We start from the raw sequence: 20,921 nt of genomic DNA, 5'->3' as shown, positions 1-20,921 counted from the left end.
TCCAGCTTCTCCTGCATTCTTTTCTGCCGGTCGTTCATCATCCCCACCTTGGTCTCCAGCACGGTGATGTATTCCTCGTGCTCGGACACCTTTTTCTCCACCTCCTGGATCGCTCTTCCGTGGGTCTCTGGATTCTGCACAACTTGATCAATCAAAGCCTTAATCGGGTCCAGCGTGTCCTTCTTCAGCTTGGCGAAGCAATCTTCGAAAAACTTCACGAGCTGCTCCGTCGATCACGGTGCCGTTTCCCCGCTGCCCTTGCCCTCCGCCATGCTGTCCCGCGTTGCCTGCTCTGCTCGCTTCTTCCTTATGGGACTTTGTCTTCTCACACAGCCACTTCTGGTCCAATTTTCCATATACTGGAGGGGGATTTCTCCTCACTGTCTCACTCTTCACCGATTTATGGCATAAAATCCGGAAAAAACAGGAGAAAAAAGTCCAAATGTCCGTCACAGGCGGGAGCTATCAAATGTCCGACCTAATCCTCCATGGCTGCCACCGGAGGTCCTTCTGGTGGCACTTTTAAAGGCCAGTCACGGCAGTCGGACATTCCTCCTGTGATTGGGAACGCCGTGACCCTCCTGAAACCTGCCTGTGACCCACCCACGGGGTCATGGCCCTGAGTTTGAAAACCCCTGGTACATACGCCAGAATTTTAAAGTGTGCAGATGACAAAAAGCCCAGAAATGCAGTAAATTCACAAGGACAGCAATGAATTTCACAAGGACATGCCAACAGACACGGCAGATGAGCCTTAACACAGAGCAGTGTGTAGAAATGAAGAGGAAATGCAAACTGAATAGTATGATTTTAAAGTGGGTACAGGAACAGAGAGGTCTGTGTATAGAGGCCGATAGATAGCTCTATCAATAAGCTAACACAGACACAATGGGATGAATTGTCTGCTGCAGTGCTGTATCATCGTGTGACTCTTACAACAGCCTGCCTCTGTTGCTGGCGTTTCCATTGCACAGAATTCTCACGTTGTCAGCAGTGCCACACACCATTTTAGTAGATGGTGACTGAGCAACTCTGGCACTCTCTGCCGTTTGTCTTGGCATTTTACAAATGTCAATGTGTTGGCCCTGTGAATTTGGGTATTGAGATCATAGGGCCCACAATGATTCCGATTACACATTTCTACTTACGAATCAGAAATGCAAATAACTGTATCTGCATTGTTAATTAGCCAAATGTGGCTTTTGGATTGGACACCTATACGTATTCCAAACACTCCACTTGCCTTCTCACACCCTCTATATTGAAGTGGAGAATCCTCTGCACTCTTTTATTAAGGATGAAGGAAGCACTTTGATAATGAAATGTCCATGGGGTTGCCCTGCCAAACACAATGTACTGCCAGAGTGTGATACATGCAACGGGCAGCAGGTCCAACCAGCTGATGGGAGGTTTGTAACTATTCCAGAGCTTTGTCCATTACCTCCGTGTGAAAAGACACAGGGAGAAATACTAACCACTGCGAAAAATGTATTTGAAAGCGTTTTCGGAGGACATTTGCAAAAGTGTAATTTCTACGTTTTTATTAATATAAAACAGCATCACCATGGATTCAGGAAATGGAGGTCATGATGAACTAACTGCACTCAGAATAACAATAACTGAACAATCTATTCAGTTTGACATGAAGTGCTCCTGAGGCTCAATTAGGCAGTAAATAAATGCACATAAATTAATGGATTTCTTTTGTAGATACTATCAACTCGGAACAGGAGAAATGAAGCAGATGTTGTATCTACCTTGATTTTAAACATTTTTAACAAGGCTATAAATCAGCAATTAATGAAGTTAAATGCAATGGAACAGGAGGACATAAAAATAAAGGCTTAAAATCAATATAGTGACTATAATATTAGTGACTCAGTCCTAAGTGTTCTTGTTGTCAGGGTTTGTTGAGCAGGTCTCACTAAGAGGTTCAACACATGCACACACACAACCCTCTCTCTCTCACACACACACCTCTCTCTTTCACACACCCTCTCTCTCTCTCTCGCACACACACCCCTCTCTCACACACCTCTCACACACACCTCTCTCACACACACACACCTCTCTCGCTCACACACACCTCTCTCTCACACACACACCTCTCTCGCTCTCACACACACACCTCTCTCGCTCTCACACACACACCTCTCTCTCACACACACCTCTCTCTCACACACACACCTCTCGCTCACACACACACCTCTCTCGCTCACACACCTCTCTCGCTCACACACCTCTCTCTCACACACACACCTCTCTCTCTCACACACACCTCTCTCACACCTCTCTCACACCACGCCTCTCTCACACACACGCATCTCTCTCACACACACCTCTCACACATACACACACACCTCTCACACATACACACACACCTCTCACACACACACACCTCTCTCTCTCACGCACACCTCTTTCTGTCACGCACACCTCTCTCTCACGCACACCTCTCTCTCTCACGCACACCTCTCTCTCACACACATCTCTCACACACACCTCTCTCTCACGCACACCTCTCTCTCACACACACACACCTCTCTCGCTCACACACACCTCTCTCTCACACACATACACCTCTCTCGCTCACACACACCTCTCTCGCTCACACACACCTCTCTCTCACACACACCTCTCTCTCACACACACCTCTCTCTCACACACACCTCTCGCTCACCCACACACCTCTCTCGCTCACACACCTCTCTCGCTCACACACCTCTCTCTCACACACACACCTCTCTCTCACGCACACCTCTCTCTCACACACACCTCTCTCTCACACACACCTCTCTCACACACACCTCTCTCTCACACACACACCTCTCTCTCTCACACACACCTCTCTCACACACCTCTCTCACACCACACCTCTCTCACACACACGCATCTCTCTCACACACACCTCTCACACATACACACACCTCTCACACATACACACACACCTCTCACACACACACACCTCTCTCTCTCACGCACACCTCTTTCTGTCACGCACACCTCTCTCTCACTCACACCTCTCTCTCTCACGCACACCTCTCTCTCTCACGCACACCTCTCTCTCTCACGCACACCTCTCTCTCTCTCACGCACACCTCTCTCTCACACACATCTCTCTCTCACACACATACCTCTCTCTCACATACACCTCTCTCTCACACACACACCTCTCTCACACACCTCTCTCTCATGCACACCTCTCTCTCACACATACACCTCTCTCTCACACACACACCTCTCTCTCACACATACACCTCTCTCACACACCTCTCTCTCATGCACACCTCTCTCTCTCACGCACACCTCTCTCTCTCACGCACACCTCTCTCTCTCTCACGCACACCTCTCTCTCACACACATCTCTCTCTCACACACATCTCTCTCTCACACACACACCTCTCTCTCACGCACACCTCTCTCTCTCACATACACCTCTCTCTCACACACACACCTCTCTCACACACCTCTCTCTCACGCACACCTCTCTCTCTCACATACACCTCTCTCTCACACACACACCTCTCTCACACACCTCTCTCTCATGCACACCTCTCTCTCACACAGACACCTCTCTCTCACACATACACCTCTGTCTCGCACACACTCCTCTCTCTCACACAGACACCTCTGTCTCGCACACACTCCTCTCTCTCACACAGACACCTCTGTCTCGCACACACTCCTCTCTCTCACACATACACCTCTGTCTCGCACACACTCCTCTCTCTCACACATACACCTCTCTCTCACACACCTCTCTCTCACGCACACCTCTCTCTCACACAGACACCTCTCTCTCACACACACACCTCTCTCTCGCCATCACTCCTCTCTCTCACACACACACCTCTCTCTCACACACCTCTCTCTCACGCACATCTCTCTCTCACACATACACCTCTCTCTCGCACACACACCTCTCTCTCACACACACACCTCTCTCTCATGCACACCTCTCTCTCACACATACACCTCTCTCTCACACATACACCTCTCTCTCGCACACACACCTCTCTCTCACACACACACCTCTATCAAATCTCCTCTCAGCCTTCTCTTCTCTGATCAAACCAGTCCCATCTGTTTATGTAACTGAAGTTCCTCATCTCTGGAAACATTCTCATGAATCCTTTCTGCACCCTCTCTAATGCCTTCATACCTTTCCTGAGATGTGATGTCTGGAACTGGACACGATACTCTAGTTCCGATGGAACCAGTGGTTTATACGAGTTCAGTGTAACCTGCTTGCTCTGCACGCTATGTCCTATTAATACAACACAGGATACTTTACACATTATTAATCACTCTCTCAAGCCTCACGGTAGCATGGTGGTTAGCATCAATGCTTCACAGCTCCAGGGTCCCAGGTTCGATTCCCGGCTGGGTCACTGTCTGTCCGGAGTCTGCACATCCTCCCCCTGTGTGCGTGGGTTTCCTCCGGGTGCTCCGGTTTCCTCCCACAGTCCAAAGATGTGCGGGTTAGGTGGATTGGCTATGCTAAATTGTCCGTAGTGTAAGGTTAATGGGGGGATTGTTGGGTTACGGGTATACAGGTTACGTGGGTTTAAGTAGGGTGATCATTGCTCGGCACAACATCGAGGGCCGAAGGGCCTGTTCTGTGCTGTACTGTTCTATGTTTCTATGTATCTCTCCTGTCACCTTTAATGAATGCATGCTTATGAATTATAAAAGCCCTTCAAGTTGGATCCCTTATTTCCCATTTCTTTAACTTTGTTGTCATCATTTTGCTCCATGGATAGTTAATGGACATATACCTTTACATTGAGCAGAGGAAGTGAGTAACTCAAAAGTTTCAAATTAGCACGCTGTGCTATTGGAGATTTAGCTGCTGAGCAGAAAAATGCAGACTTTCTGCCACCCGAGAGATCAGAGGGATTTGGTCCGATTGGTTGACTAGAGGCCAATGAAATGGCCAAAGTCTGTATTCTGCCCAGTGACAGGAGGCGATTGGGTCCTGTATGCGTGTGGGATGGTTTTCAGAGAATCCAGGAAGGGACAATTAGGTCCTGGATGCCGAGAGAAGAAGCTGCGAGCTGTTCTCTCTCTCTCTCTCTTTCTCCAGAAATGTTGCCGACCTACATTTTTCTGAGCCTGCAGGGAGGTTTTTGAGACCTGGATGAATCTACAATGAACACCATTACAGACTGAAAGCAAAAACCTCCAACTGAATGCCGAGACTGAAGAATGACGTCCATCTGAAACAGAGACTTTTATCCTTTTAACTTTTGGATTATTTTCTTCACACTCCGCTTTCCCTGCTGTGTCAGTCTGTCTTGTGTGTGTGTGTGTGTTGAGGGTGGGGCAAGTTAAAGACATAGGGTTAGGAATTAGACGCCAGTTAACCAGCTATATTGCTGCCTATTTACTCATAGTTATTGTTATTAATAAAAATCAATTTGTGTTTACGTTTACAAACCTGGGCCGGGATTCTCCCCTACCCGGCGGGGCGGGGGGTTCCGGCATGTTGGAGTGGCGTGAACCACTCCGTCGTCGGGCTTCCCCAAAGGTGTGGAGACTAGGGGCCAAGCCCTCACATTGAGGGGCTAGGCCCGCGCCGGAGTGGTTCCCGCTCTGCCGGCTGTCGTGAACGGCCTTTGGCACCAGGCCAGCCGGGGCCGAAAGGACTTCGCCGACCGGCATAAGTCCGCACATGCGGCGGAGTGTCAGCAGCTGCTGACGTCATCCCGGCGCATGCATGGGGGAGGGGATCTCTTCCGCCTCCGCCATGGTGAAGACCATGGTGAAGACAGAAGAAAAAGAGTGGCCCCATGGCACAGGCCCGCCAACCGGTGGGCCCTGATCGGTGGGCACCCCCCGTGGTCAGATCGCCCCGCGCTCCCCCCAGGACCCACGGCGCCCGCCGGCGCTGCCAATCCCGCCGGTTAGGTAGATGTTTCAATTTCCACCGGTGGGAGATGCTTGTCAGCGGTGCGACTTCGGCCCATCGCGGGCCGGAGAATCGGCGCGGGGGGGCCCGCCGACCGGCGTGGCGCGATTTCCGCCGCCGCCGAATCTCGGGTGGCAGAGAATTTAGGACACGCCGGCCCCAGGCGATTCTCCGACCCGGCAGGGGATCGGAGAATCCTGCTCCTGCTGACTGTAGTTATTGGGCAGTCCGAGACCAAAGACTTTGGCTACTTTCTGAGAATTAATTTGTTGATTTGTATTGTGTTGTGACTCATGGTCAAGTAAGGCTGGAATTGACCATGGACCAGCCCAGAGTGTCATAACATAATTTGGGAGCTCAGTTCTGTGATCTTTGGAATGATAGACAGCAACATTTGGGTTACAGAATATATTAGAAAGAGACAGGAGGGTTGTAATACAGGATGGCTCTGGAAGCTGCTGAGGTTTTTCTTCAGGTGGACAACTTGCCTCTGGTGTATTTAAAAGGGCTTTGAAAAGACAAATTAATTGAATTGGTGAGAGAATTAAAAATAAAGGTGCCGTCTAAAGCTAGGAAGGTAGAAATATCTGAAGCGATTGCTCAGCATTCAAATTTGAAAGAGAAGGCAGAAATGTAACCTGAGTATTGGCAACAATCAGAGGGAATAGCTAAAATCTAGTTACAAAAAATGAAACAATTAGAAATTCAGCAAAAAGAAAGAGATAGAGCTTCTCAAGTGGGCATTGAAATGAGGAGGTTGGAGTTAGAGAGAGTGGAAAAAGCAAAAGAGAGAGCGAGTTCCAACTTGAGGCACTGAAAATTAAAAGGGAGATGCCAGGAGATAGAGGGCAGCTTAACTGTAGAACGCAACCCCGTGGCGATACGTTTATGTTTATACAGATCCTCCCGCAATTTGAAGAAAAGGAAGTAGAAACATTTGAAAGGAAGTAGAAACATTTGAAAGGAAGTAGAAACATTGGGCATTTGAGAAAATAGCAACCCAAATGGAGTGGGCAAAAGAAAAGTTGACATTACCCATGCAGAGTAAATTTATGGGGCGGGCACAGGGGGCGGGATTCTTTGATCCTGAGGCTAAGTGTTGACGCCGTCGTAAACACCGTCACATTTCCTGACGGCGTCAACATGGCCGCAGGAGCAGCAATTCTGACCCCTACAGGGGGCCATCACAACAATGGAGCGACCCACGCCGCTCCAGTTGCTGATCCCCGACATCAGATGGGCGCCACGGTCTGCGCATGCGCAGTGGAACCGACACAATTTCTGCGCACGCACGGCGTCTCCCTTCTCCGCGATGGCCCTGACCAAGTGCAATGTGTCCAAGTTTGCAGACGACACTAAGATGAGTTGTAAAGCAAAAAGTGCAGAGAATATTGGAAGTCTGCAGAGGAATGAAGTGAATGGGCTAGGGTCTGGCAGATGGAATACAATGTTGACAAATATGAGGTTATCCATTTTGGTAGGAATAATAGCAAACGGGATTATTATTCAAATGATAAAATATTAAAACGTGCTGCTGTGCAGAGAGACCTGGGTGTACTAGTGCATGAGTCGTAAAAAGTTGGTTTACAGGTGATTAAGAAGGCGAAAGGAATGTTGTCCTTCATTGCTAGAGGGGTGGAGTTTAAGACTAGGGAGGTTATGCTGCAATTGTATAAGGTATTAGTGAGGCCACACCTGGAGTATTGTGTTCAGTTTTGGTCTCCTTACCTGAGAAAGGAGGCACTGGCACTGGAGGGTGTGCAGAGGAGATTCACTAGGTTAATCCCAGAGCTGAAGGGGTTGGATTATGAGGAGAGGTTGAGTAGACTGGGACTGAACTTGTTCGAATTTAGAAGGATGCGGGGGGGGGGGGGGGGGGGGGGGGGGGGGGAAATCTTATAGAAACATACAAAATTATGAAGGGAATAGATAGGATAGATGCGGGCAGGTTGTTTCCACTGGTGGGTGAAAGCAGAACTAGGGAGCATAGCCTCAAAATAAGGGGAAGTAGATTTAGGACTGAGTTTAGGAGGAAATTCTTCATCCAAAGGGTTGTGAATCTATGGAATTCCTTGCCCAGTGAAGCAGTTGAGGCTCCTTCATTAAATGTTTTTAAGATAAAGATAGATAGTTTTTTGAAGAATAAAGGGATTAAGGGTTATGGTGTTCGGGCCGGAATTTGGAGCTGAGTCCACAATAGATCAGCCATGAACTCACTGAATGGCGGATTAGGCTCGAGGGGCCAGATGGCCTACTCCTGCTCCTAGTTCTTATGTTCTTAAGTAATGTGGATAGCACATGAGATAACAATGGCAGGACGTGTGGGAATTCAGAAAACGCAGGCATCAGTCAACTGTTATTTTTCCTGACCAGGATTGCTTAAGGATAAAGTACAATTCTGTAGAACCTGTCATACTTGACAGGTAATAGATAAACCACAATATGTGACAAACCAGCACCTTTAATACCCATACCAATGCTTGAAGAACTATTTAATCGGGTACTCGTAGATTGTGTAGGACTGTTGCCTAAAACAAAGGCAGGGCATCACTAATTACGGTCATAGATATGACCACCTGGTGTCTGGAAGTTATACTTTTGAGAACAAGTATAGCTCAGGTAGTAGTTTTTCACACGCTATGGCCAACCCTTAGAAGTACAATCTGACCAGGGTTCTAACTTCATGTCTAAACTTTACAAGGACATAATTTGTAAATCAACTGCCTATCGCCCACAAACTCAGGGAGCTTTAGAGAGATATCATCAGACTCTCAAAACGATGATTAGGGCACATGGCCATGAATATCCAAGAGATCGGGACAAGAGATTGGAATTTTTACTATTTGCCATCAGAGATTCTCCCCGAACGAATTAACTTTGTTTATCCCATTTGAATTAGGTGAAGTTCGGGGTCCATTAAAGGTGATGAAAAAGAAGCATCTAAAACAGGACAAATCCTCAATGTTGGCTTGCATGTCCACCTGACATGCCCAAGAGCATTTAAAGGTTTCGGGAGCAACGATGAAAATGTGTGCAGACAGACATACTAGATCCAGAACCTTCCAGACTGGAGATGAGATATTAGTATTGTTGCCATTGCAGGGTGAACCCCTGGAAGCGGAGTTCAACAGTCACAATCAAATAGAGGAGTAAGTAAGGTGATTTACATAACCGATATTCCAGACTGTCAAAAGAAGGACCGATTATGGCACATAAACATGTTAAAGAAACACCATCGTAGGGAAGAGGATTTAATGGACATTAAGTCGAGCAAAGGAAGTGAGGAACTCAAAGGTTGCGAACTAGTACACTGTGCTATTGTAGATTTAGCTTTTGAACGGAAAAACCAGACATCTGGCACCCGAGAGATTGGAGGGATTCGGTTCGATTGGTTGTCTGGTGGCCAATGAATTGGCCAAATGCCGTATTCGGCCCAGCGACAGGCGGTAATTGCGTCCTACCTGGTCGGGATAGTTTTCAGAGAACCCAGGAAGGGACAATCGGGTTCTCGCCACAGAGAGAAGAAGCTGTGAGTTGCTATATCTCTTTCTCCAGAAATGCTGCCTCTGTGCTGCTTTCTGAAGCTGCAGAGAGGCTTTTGAGACCTGCATAAAACTACAGTGAAAACCCTTACAGACTGAAAGCAAAAATCTCCAACTGAATGCTTAGACTGAAGAAACGTGCACTGGGAGACGTCCACCTGAAACAGGGACTTTTATCCTTATTTTTCTTCACACCCCGCCCCCCCCCTTTCCCTGCTGTGTCTGTCTGCCTTGTGTGTGCGTAGAGGGTGGGGTGAGTTGGAGGGAGCCGGGGGGAGGGGCGGGGGGTAGGAACTAGATGCCAGTTAACCAGTTATATTTGGTGCCTATTTACTCATGGTTATTGTTATTAATAAAAATCAGTTGTGTTTAAATTTACAAACCTGGTGACTAGTTATTGGGCAGTCAAGGGCCAAAGACTTTGGTTAATTTCTAACAATGAATTTGTTAATTTCAATTGTGTTGCCACTCCAAGTCAAGGGCTGGAATTGACTGCGCACTATCCCAGGGTGATGTAACAGAACATATAAACCCAGGTCCCTCTGTTCCTTGAGAACTTGACCCTTTATTTTATATTGTCTCTCCATATTCTCCCTATCAAAATAAATCACTTCACATTTCCCTGCACTGAATTTCATCTGCTACTTGTCTGTCCATTCACCAACTTATATCTATTCTTTTGAAGTTCTGCATGCACCTCCTCACGGTTCACAATGCTTCCACGGTTAATATCATCCACGTACTTTGAACTTGCGTCCAGTACCATCTAAATTGCAATCAGGCAGTAGTGGTACAGCGTTACATATCTCTCTTTCTATTTTGCTCTTTCCCTCACTCACTGCCTTTGTGATGCATCGTGGCTTTCGTGTGTTTACTTTACAAAGCGGTGACGAAACCCTCCAGCAAGGAGCAGAAGGTGTGAGTGCAGAGAGAGGATTGTTACTTACAGTGTGAAGCTGTCGGGAGGAGCAGAGACACGTCTAAGATCAGCATGCTGCACCTTATGGATACTGTGCAAACCAGCACACCACACCAGCCACCGGATCAGGGAGGGAAGAGAGAAACATACTACATTTAGACAGTGAAGGAGGCGCAGGAAGGTCACTCCACTACATGCTTCAAAAGTAATCAGTGCAACAGGTCGAGGAAACAACGGCACGGACTAATGCTCTGGCGGCACAGGTACAAATCCCACCACGCCAGCTGGTGGAATTTAAATTCCATTATTAATAAATCTGGAAATTAGAAGTAGTCTCAGTAATGGTGACCAATATTACTGATTGTTGTTAAAACCCATCTGGTTCACTAATGTGCCTTTAGGGAAGGAAATCTGCCATCCTTACCCGGTCTGGCCTACATGTGACTCCAGATCTACAGCAATGTCGTTGACTCTTAGTTGCCCTTTGAAATGGCCGAGCAAAACACTCAGCTGCAAAAACTGGCTACAGAAAGGTTGAAGAGGAAATCAAACTGGACGGACCACCTGCCATTGACCCAGGCACCAGAAACAACAACGGCAAACCCAACCCCGCCGATCCTGCAAAGTCCGCCTGACATCTGTGTGAAAATTATGAGAGCTGTCTCACAGACTAGTCAAGCAACAGGCTGGCGTAGTCATACTCATGGAATCATACCTTCCAGACAATGTCCCAGGCAGCATCGTCCTGAAGAATACACGAGTCTTCGATGTAAAGCAAACAAATTTATTAAGTAACGATAAAACTAATAACTGGCTGATTGTTAAGTTCTTCTGTATAGTCGAGCTGAGATCTGTTAGTCTCGCTGTGATCTTGCACATCTTGTATGTTGATTGTGATCTCTGTGTCACTCTTCTCACATACAGTTGGTAGACTTTCATTGTCTTCTTCCAGTTGCTCAAATAAGGTGAATAGACCTTCATAGTCCTCATCATGCATGGTTGTTGCTCTGGATTGCTTCCATTCTGGAGTCTGTCAACGATCTCTCTGTGGAGGCTTCCATCGCTCTCTCTGTGGAGCCTCTCTCTGTGGAGTTTTTCATCGCTCTCGGTGGAGTCTTTCATCGCTCTCTTGGTGGAGTCTTTCATCGCTCTCTGTGTGGAGGCATGCAGTGTTCTCTCTGTGTGACATTGTTTTCTTCTTGACTATTTGACAAATTGCTGTCATCCAAAGTATTAACAATCTGCATTCTATCATGGTATTGGATTTATCTACCATGGGTAGAGTTGTATTGAGCTGTTCAACCATGTTGCTGATGCTATGATGATCATATCCGAATAACTCAGCCATGTCAGCTAACCCTAACTCAGCCATTGCTCATTGTTTATACGAAACACAATTTGGTCCCAAATCTTAGAATCATGCAGCATTAAAAAATTGTAGGATAGTGCTAGCAGCTTAAGGTCTGTTACAAAGCTGTTAAAGGATTCCTCTTCCCTTGCAATCTCTTTTTAAAGATGTAGAGCTCAAATGCTTCATTTGTCTGTACTTTACAGTGGCTATCGTATTTTTCAAGGATTGTTTCATACTTTCTCTTGTCTTGACCTTCGGTGTAGTTAAATAAATTGTAGATATCGCGTGTGCACCAGCCATAGTTAATAACAGTGCTATTTTACGAGCATCTGTCGCATTTGTTAAATCAGACGCTTCTAAATACAGTTGAAATTGTTGTCTAAACAACTGGCAGTTAAAATTATGGTTACCGGTGGTCCGGAGGTGTCGAGGAGCTTATGTTCGGTCCATCGAGCTGGGAATCATCAAAGATTTTGTTCCAAATGCGATGCTTCTGTTGCCGAATAGCTATCTAATTTTCTCCCTAAACGCACTGAATTTTACTAGGTCGATTCAGTAGTCACTCTTGGTACCATGTTATATTACTGGGTTGAAGTAATATATGTTACTGGTTGCTGATGATCCTGAAGAATACACAAGTCTTCGATGTAAAACAAACAAATTTATTAAGTAACGATAAAACTAATAAATGAGTTTGACACTCTACTGAACTAACTCTAGAAATAAAGTAATGAGATATAACTGTATAAACTGTATCTGAACTATATGTAGTGTCTCGGCCGTGATCTAACTATACTACACTATTGCTGTCTAGCTACTCCTGTGTGGAAAGGGGGCAAGATCCTTTGGAGCTAGTATATATAATGGGACCTTGTGGTGCCCTCTAGTGGTAGTGCCATAGCCAAGTGTTGTGATTAACCCTTTAGTTACATGTCTGTCTACATATCGTTATAGGACAGACCCAGGCAGCACAATGGTATACAGTTAGAAAACAGTTGCCCTGGGAGGCCTCATCTTTGTATCTGGACCCCATGAAGCCTCATGGAATCAGGTCAGACATGGACAGGGAAACCTCCTGCTGGCTACCACCTACTACCCCCATATCCCTTGCCTTCAGTTGATGAATCAGTACACCATGCCGAACACCACTTGGAGGAAACACTGAGAGTGGCAAGGTCACAGAATGTACTCTGGATGGGGGAAGTTTAATCTCCAACACAAAGAGCAGCTCAGTAGCACCACGACTGACAGAGCCGGCCAGTTACTAAAGGACCCAGCTGCTGGACTGGGTCTATGGCAAGTGGTAAGGGAACCAACACAAGAGAATAACCTACTAGACTTTATCCTCACTAATCTACATTATGCAGATGCATCTATCCATGACAGTAGGGTAGGTGTGATCGCCGCACAGTCTATGTGGAAGTAAAGTCCCATCTTCACATTAAGGATACCCTCCATCATGTTGTGTGGCACTACCATTGTGCTCAATGGAATGGATTCAGGAAGAACCAAATAAAAACTCGGCATTAATGAGGTGATGTGGACTATCAGTGTATTCAACCATGATCTATAACTGCATTAACCCACATGTCCTTCACTAACATTACTATCAATCCTGGTTCAAAGAAAAATACAAGGATTTCAGGAGCAGCACCGGGCCAACTAAAAATGGGATACAACCTGGTGAAGCTACAACACTGAACTACTTGCGTGCAGAATAGCAGGAGCAGAAATTGATAGAAAGAGTTAAGTGGTTCTGCAACCAACAATTTAGATCAAAGCTCTGCAGTTCTGTTGCATGTGATTGAACAACTCACTGGAGGAGAGAGCTCCACAAAACTCTACATCCTCAATGGTGGACAAGTCCAACACATCAGTGCAGATGATAAAGCTGAAGCATTTGTGACAATCTTCAGCAAGCGTGCCAAGTGCTTGATCCCTCTTGGCTGCCTCTGGAAGGCCCCAGCATCACAGATTTGATTAACTCCATGTGATATCAAGAAATGGCTGAAGGCCCTGGATACTGCAAATGATAAGGACCCTGACATTCCGCCATAGTACTGAAGACCTATGATCCATAAAGTGCAGGTCAAATCCAACCTGGCTAATTACTGCTTCATCTGTTTACTCTCGATCATCAGTAAAGTGATGGAAGGGGTCAGAAGCAGTGCTAGCAAGTGGCACTTACTCACCAATAACCTGCTCATGGCTCAGTTTGGGTTCCGCCAGAGTCACTCAGCTCCTGACCTCATTGCAGCCTTGGTTCAAACATGGACAAAAGAGTTGAATGCCAGAGGTGAGCTGAGAGCGACTGCCCTCAACATCAATGCAGCATTTGATCATCAAGGAGCCCTAACAAAACTGGAGTCAATGGGAATCAGGCGGGAAAATTAACACCTGGCACAAAGGGAGATGGTTGTGGTTGTTGGAGGTCAATCATCTCAGCTCCAGGACATCACCGCAGGAGTTCCTCAGGGTAGTGTCCTCGGCCCAACCATCTTCAGCTACTTCATCAATGACGTTGCCTCCATCATAAGGTTAGAAATGTGGATGTTTGCTGATGATTGCACAATGTTCAGCACCATTCACAGCTTCTCTCATACTGAAACAGTCCACGCCAAATGCAGCAAGACACAGACAATATCCAGACTTGGGCTGACAAGCGGCAATGACATTCGCACCACACGAGTGCCAGGCAATGACCATCCTACAAGAGAGGATCTAACCATTGCCCCTTGACATTCAATGACAATTCCAATCGGTGCATCCCCCACTATCAATATGGCAGAAAAACCCCACGCATCCTAGTTCTGGTCAGGTATGCCCTGTGCACCACGATCATCTTACCGAACATCTACGAGAAATATACAGTTGGGTTTGGGCCCTCCGCACCCTCTGGCAAGACCCTCACCAAAGACCCTGCGGTTCTGTCTCCTCAACCAATTCTCCAGGTGATCTACCTTTGACCTCTGATTCTTATTCTTCTTCGCCACCACCGAGGTCTCAGCCTCCAGCGAGGCGATTTGATCGCAGTGCCTTAACAAAGAAACCTCCACCCCTTTCAACTCCTTGATGCTCCTTCACATCTTCCAAAGTCCTCTCCAAATTCTCATAGACAGGGCCCAGCACCTCTTCCATCGCCTACGGAGAGTATGGACCATCACTCTCCTTTGTCTCTCGAAATGTCTTTCAAACTGCTTAAACTCAATAGCCAGTACACCAGTTAGCATATCTGCCATGATCGGGGCAGTCCCAACTGCCAGACCCACTGCCGCCATCTTTCCCGCTGAGCCTCGACGCAAAGCCTCTGAGTCAGTTGAACAATTTCCACCCACAGACCTCTTAGTTGTGGTCTTTTCTGACATACTTCCACATTCGGACCTCTCTACTTTCATATAGGAAGAGATTGTCCACCATCAAACCTTGGGAACTGGACAAAAAGGGGCCAAAACGCAAGTACCCTGACGGGAACTACATAATGCACAATCTCCTCATACTTGCTGCCACAGGACGTCCTGTTATTAATGAAAGTTAATTGTGTTTAAATTTGCAAACCTGGTGATTGTAGTTATTGGGCAGCCAAAGGTCAAAGAATTTGGGTAGTTTTGAAAATTAATAGTTAATTTCAAATGTGAATCGAATCCAGGTCAAGTGGGGCTGGAATTCACCATGCACTAATCAATGAACCATCATATGGTGTGCTAGCCTTTATCAGTAGGGGGATTGAGTTTCGGAGCCACGAGGTCATGCTGCAGCTGCACCTGCAGTACTGCGTGCAGTTCTGGTCACCACATTATAGGAAGGATGTGGAAGCTTTAGAAAGGGTTCAGAGGAGATTTACTAGGATGTTGCCTGGTATGGAGGGAAGGTCTTACGAGGAAAGGCTCAGGGACTTGAGGTTGTTTTCGTTAGAGAGAAGGCTGAGAGGTGACTTAATAGAGACATATAAGATAGTCAGAGGGTTAGATAGGGTGGACAGTGAGAGACTTTTTCCTCGGATGGTTATGACCAACACGAGGGGACAGCTTTAAATTGAGGGGTGGTAGATATAGGACAGATGTCAGAGGCAGTTTCTTTACTCAGAGAGTAGTAGGGGTGTAGAACGTCCTGCCTGCAACAGTAGTAGACTCGCCAAATTTAAGGACATTTAAGTGGTCACTGGATAGACATATGGATGAAAATGGAATAGTGTAGGTCAGGTAGGCTTCAGATGGTTTCACGGGTCGGCGCAACATCGAGGACCGAAGGGCCCGTACTGCGCTGTAATGTTCTATGTACTACTAGCCCAGGATATCGTAATGCTTTCCATTTTCAACTTCTTCATTCTTTCCAAAGCAATTTGTTCATCTAATTTAATACTAGTTTCACGGTTGAAATCAGTTGTAAGAGTGAGCATTATCTCCAAGAGTGAAGACTGGTCTTCGCCAGTGAGCCCTTTGTAGCATGTCCTTGAACATCCTTCAACACCCTAGTAGCCTTTGAAAGCTCATTACCTCTTCACATCATTGATTAAAAAAAAAGCTTTTTCCAATCACTCCCACAATTGATGCTCTAGCTGTTTCTCTAACCGCAGCCGTTGTTTCCTTGACCTATGTGCTCTATTTCACTGAGTAATAGATGCCTTTAACTTACAGAAATAATTTCATTTACATCTTCATTGTCTTTGTACAGATCCAGCCAGCCATTGGCTTTTCCTTATCGCGCTCTCTTGATTGCAAGCTTGTCTTCCATATATTTAAATGACCTTGCAAATTTACCAGTTGTATTCCAAACCAAACTCATCAGCACCCAATAGGGTGAGCCAATTTACTTACTCTGAGCCTTTTGAGTGAAGTTAGTTCTTGTGAGATCTGCTACAAGTTGTAAATTTATATGACATTCAATTCTATTTGGCAACTGAAGCTTCACACCACTTTCCAAGGCAGGAATATGAAATGATTTAAAAATAAAACAATCAGAAAGAACTCATCCCATATATGTAGGAAGCTAACCACTCACTCGTTCAGTAATGGCATGGAGGTCCTCCGCTTGCACTTCTGCACCATGTTGGCCTGGTTCCTCAGGGAGATTCGGATGACTGATGGGCTTAGCCGGCATGGCTCCCCATCCACCTGCATGGGAATCGTCTTGTATGTGGTGAGTGTCACCTCCCGGCACTGGTGGAGCCGTTCCCCGTGACCCCCGACCTGAAGGGCAGCCTGCATTAAACAAGACGAGGATTATCTCGGTCTCTAGGTTTGGATCGAGGTTCCTTGGACAGCAGAGCCCCAAAAGAATCGCAACAGGTCACATTTAACTGCTGCTCCCTAATGACAGCTGAGTAACCACCCCCTTGGACAACCCGCAATGCTGTTCTTGAGGTCACAGAGTGACAGCCGACTCGTCAATATCAAGCTGTGCAAGATTAAAGAATAGAGTCTGATTCAAGAAGCCTGTTGAACAAAGCTCGAACAATGTGGTAAAATGAGATAACCTGCTCCTTCCCTTGTGGCTGCAACAAGTGGAGGATGACCAGGGATTTTGAATCATTGTCCCTAAAGCTCCAAATCAAAAGTGTTTAACTCACTGTGTCTGGTCTATTATAGACTAATTGATGGCGATTTATGGCAATGATTGGTCAATAAGTCACGTATCATTTATCACATGACTACTGGAGAGTACAGAGCAAATTAGTGGGATGGTGGTGCCTCCACCTCGCACTAATTATCTGCCAACCAATGTGAGGACATTGACTGGAATTAAAAGGCAAGATAGCGAGCGATGTTGCATTGAGAATTACTGAGTACTAACACCGGAATTGAGAACACCATGTCAGATACTAAGCATCGTGAGTGTTGAGTGACGATTGGCTCAATAATAGTGATAAAGCGCATAATAATAATGTCAATGGACTCAGTTACCCAAAGTGACAATGGACTCAGTAACACAGACTGACAATGGGCTCAGTAACCCAGAGTGACAATGGGCTCAGTAACCCAGAGTGACAATGGGCTCAGTAACCCAGAGTGACAATGGGCTCAGTAACCCAGAGTGACAATGGGCTCAGTAACCCAGAGTGACAATGGGCTGAGTAACACAGAGTAACAATGGGCTCAGTAACCCAGAGTGACAATGGGCTCAGTAAACCAGAGTGACAATGGGCTCAGTAACCCAGAGTGATAATGGGCTCAGTAACCCAGAGTGACAATGGGCTCAGTAACCCAGAGTGACAATGGACTTAGTTACACAGTGACAATGGGCTCAGTAACCCAGAGTGACAATGGGCTCAGTAACCCAGAGTGACAATGGGCTCAGTAACCCAGAGTGATAATGGGCTCAGTAACACAGAGTGACAATGTGCTCAGTAACACAGAGTAACAATGGGCTCAGTAACCTAGAGTGACAATGGACTCAGTAACCCAGAGTGACAATGGGCTCAGTAACGCAGAGTGACAATGGGCTCAATAATAGTGTGGCAATCAGCTCAGTAACACAGAGTGATACTGGACTCAGGAACCCAGAGTGACAATGGATTCAGTATCACAGAATGACAATGGGCTCAATAATAGTGTGGCAATGGACTCAGTAACCCAGACTGACAATGGCCCAGTAACCCGGAGTGACAATGGACTCAGTAACCCAGAGTGACAATGGCCCAGTAACCCGGAGTGACAATGGACACAGTAACCCGTAGTGACAATGGCCCAGTAACCCGGAGTGACAATGGACTCAGTAACAGAGTGACAATGGGCTCAGTAACACAGAGTGACAAAAGCCCAGTAACCCAGTGACAACGGACTCAGTAACACAGAGTGACAATGGGCTCAGTAACACAGAGTGACAATGGGCTCAGTAACACAGAGTGACAATGGACTCAGTAACACAGAGTGATACTGGGCTCAGTAACACAGAGTGACAATGGACTCAGTAACGCAGAGTGATACTGGACTCAGTAACCCAGAGTGACAATGGACTCAGTAACGCAGAGTGATACTGGACTCAGTAACCCAGAGTGACAATGGACTCAGTAACACAGAGTGACAATGGGCTCAGTAACACAGAGTGACAATGGACTCAGTAACAGAGTGACAATGGACTCAGTAACACAGAGTGATACTGGACTCAGTAACCCAGAGTGACAATGGACTGAGTAACACAGAGTGACAATGGACTGCGTAACACAGAATGACAATTAACTCAGTAACAGAGTGACAATGGACTCAGTAACACAGAATGAAAATGAACTCAGTAACAGAGTGACAATGAGCTCAGTAACACAGAGTGACAATGGTCCCAGATTCGATTCCCGGCTGGGTCACTGTCTGTGTGGAGTCTGCACATCCTCCCCGTGTGTGCGTGGGTTTCCTCCGGGTGCTCCGGTTTCCTCCCACAGTCCAAAGATGTGCGGGTTAGGTGAATTGGCCATGCTAAATTGCCCGTGGTGTCCTAAAAAGTAAGGTTAGGGGGGGGGGGGGTGTTGTTGGGTTACGGGTATAGGGTGGATACGTGGGTTTGAATAGGGTGATCATTGCTCGGCACAACATCGAGTGCCGAATGGCCTGTTCTGTGCTGTACTGTTCTATGTTCTATGACAATGGACTCAATAACACAGAGTGACAATGGGCTCAGTAACCCAGAGTGACAATGGACTCAGTAACCCTGAGTGACAATGGACTCAGTAACAAAGACTGACAATGGGTTCAATAATAGTGTGGCAATGGGCTCAGTAACACAGAGTGACAATGGGCTCAATAATAGTGTGGCAATGGGCTCAGTACCACAGAGTGATAATGGGCTTAGTCACACAGAGTGACAATGGCCCAGTAACACAGAGTGACAATTGACTCAGTAACCCAGAGTGATACTGAACTCAGTAACCCAGAGTGACAATGGACTCAGTAACAGAGAGATAATGGGCTCAGTCACACAGAGTGACAATGGGCAAAATAACACAGAGTGACCATGGACTCAGTAACACAGGGTGACAATGGACTCAATAATAGTGTGACAATGGACTGAGTAACACAGAATGACAATGAACTCAGAAACAGGGTGACAATGGACTCAGGAACAACGTGACAATGGGCTCAAAGTAACACAGTGACAATGGGCTCAGTAACACAGAGTGACAATGGACTGAGTAATACAGAGTGACAATGGACTAAGTAACACAGAGTGACAATGGGCTGAGTAACACAGAGTGACAATGGGCTGAGTAACACAGAGTGACAATGGGCTCAATCATACTGAATGACAATGGGCTGACTAACACAAAGTGACAATGGATTCAGCAACAGAGTTACAATGGGCCCAATAATGCTATGACAATGGGCTGAGTAATACAGACTGACAATGGACTCATTAACACAGAGTGACAATGGACTGAGTAACACAGAATGACAATTAACTCAGTAACAGAGTGACAATGAACTCAGTAACACAGAATGACAATGAACTCAGTAACAGAGTGACAATGAGCTCAGTAACACAGAGTGACAATGGACTCAGTAACACAGAGTGACAATGGACTGAGTAACACAGAGTGATAATGGACTCAGTAACACAGAGTAACAATGAGCTGAGTAATACAGAGTGACAATGGGTTCAGTAACACAGTGACAGTGGCTGAGTAATACAGAATGACAATGGACTGAGTAACACAGAATGACTATGGACTGAGTAACACAGAGTGACAATGGGCTCAGTAACACAAAGTGACAATGGACTGAGTAATACAGAGTGACAATGAGCTCAGTAACACAGAGTGACAGTGGACTGAGTAAAACAGAGTGACAATGGGCTCAGTAACAGAGTGACAATGGACTAGTAACACAGAGTGACAATGGGCTCAGTAACACAGTGACAATGGACTCAGTAACAGAGTGACAATGGACTCAGTAACAGAGTGACAGTGGGCGCAGTAACACAGAGTGACAATGGACTAGTAACACAGAGTGACAATGGGCTGAGTAACACAGTGACAGTGGGCTGGGTAATACAGAATAACAATGGAATGAGTAACACAGAATGACAATGGACTGAGTAATACAGTGACAATGGATTCAGTAACACAGAGTGACAATGGACTCAGTAACAGAGTGACAATGGACTGAGTAACACAGAGTAGCAATGGGCTCAGTAACAGAGTGACAATGGCCCAGTAACACAGAGTGACAATGGACTAAGTAACACAGAGTGACAATGGACTGAGTAATACAG

General features: G+C 46.3%; 1 protein-coding gene across 1 annotated transcript in view; it reads right to left on the bottom strand.

The window, feature by feature from the left end:
• The window catches only part of dgki (diacylglycerol kinase, iota), a 228,343-nt gene that overhangs the window by 67,448 nt on the left and 139,974 nt on the right, over positions 1–20,921 (bottom strand). The window contains exons 19-20 of the mRNA XM_038781036.1: positions 16,722–16,921; positions 10,401–10,463 (exon numbers count right to left, since the gene is read on the bottom strand). Of these exons, the coding sequence (XP_038636964.1) occupies positions 10,401–10,463; positions 16,722–16,921 (263 nt within the window). The remainder of the gene's footprint in view (positions 1–10,400; positions 10,464–16,721; positions 16,922–20,921) is intronic.

The sequence above is a fragment of the Scyliorhinus canicula genome, chromosome 20, assembly GCF_902713615.1.
Source record: "Scyliorhinus canicula chromosome 20, sScyCan1.1, whole genome shotgun sequence".
NCBI lineage: Eukaryota > Metazoa > Chordata > Chondrichthyes > Carcharhiniformes > Scyliorhinidae > Scyliorhinus > Scyliorhinus canicula.
Note: the sequence above shows the minus strand (reverse complement) of the source record. Positions and strands in the feature narration are given on the sequence as shown.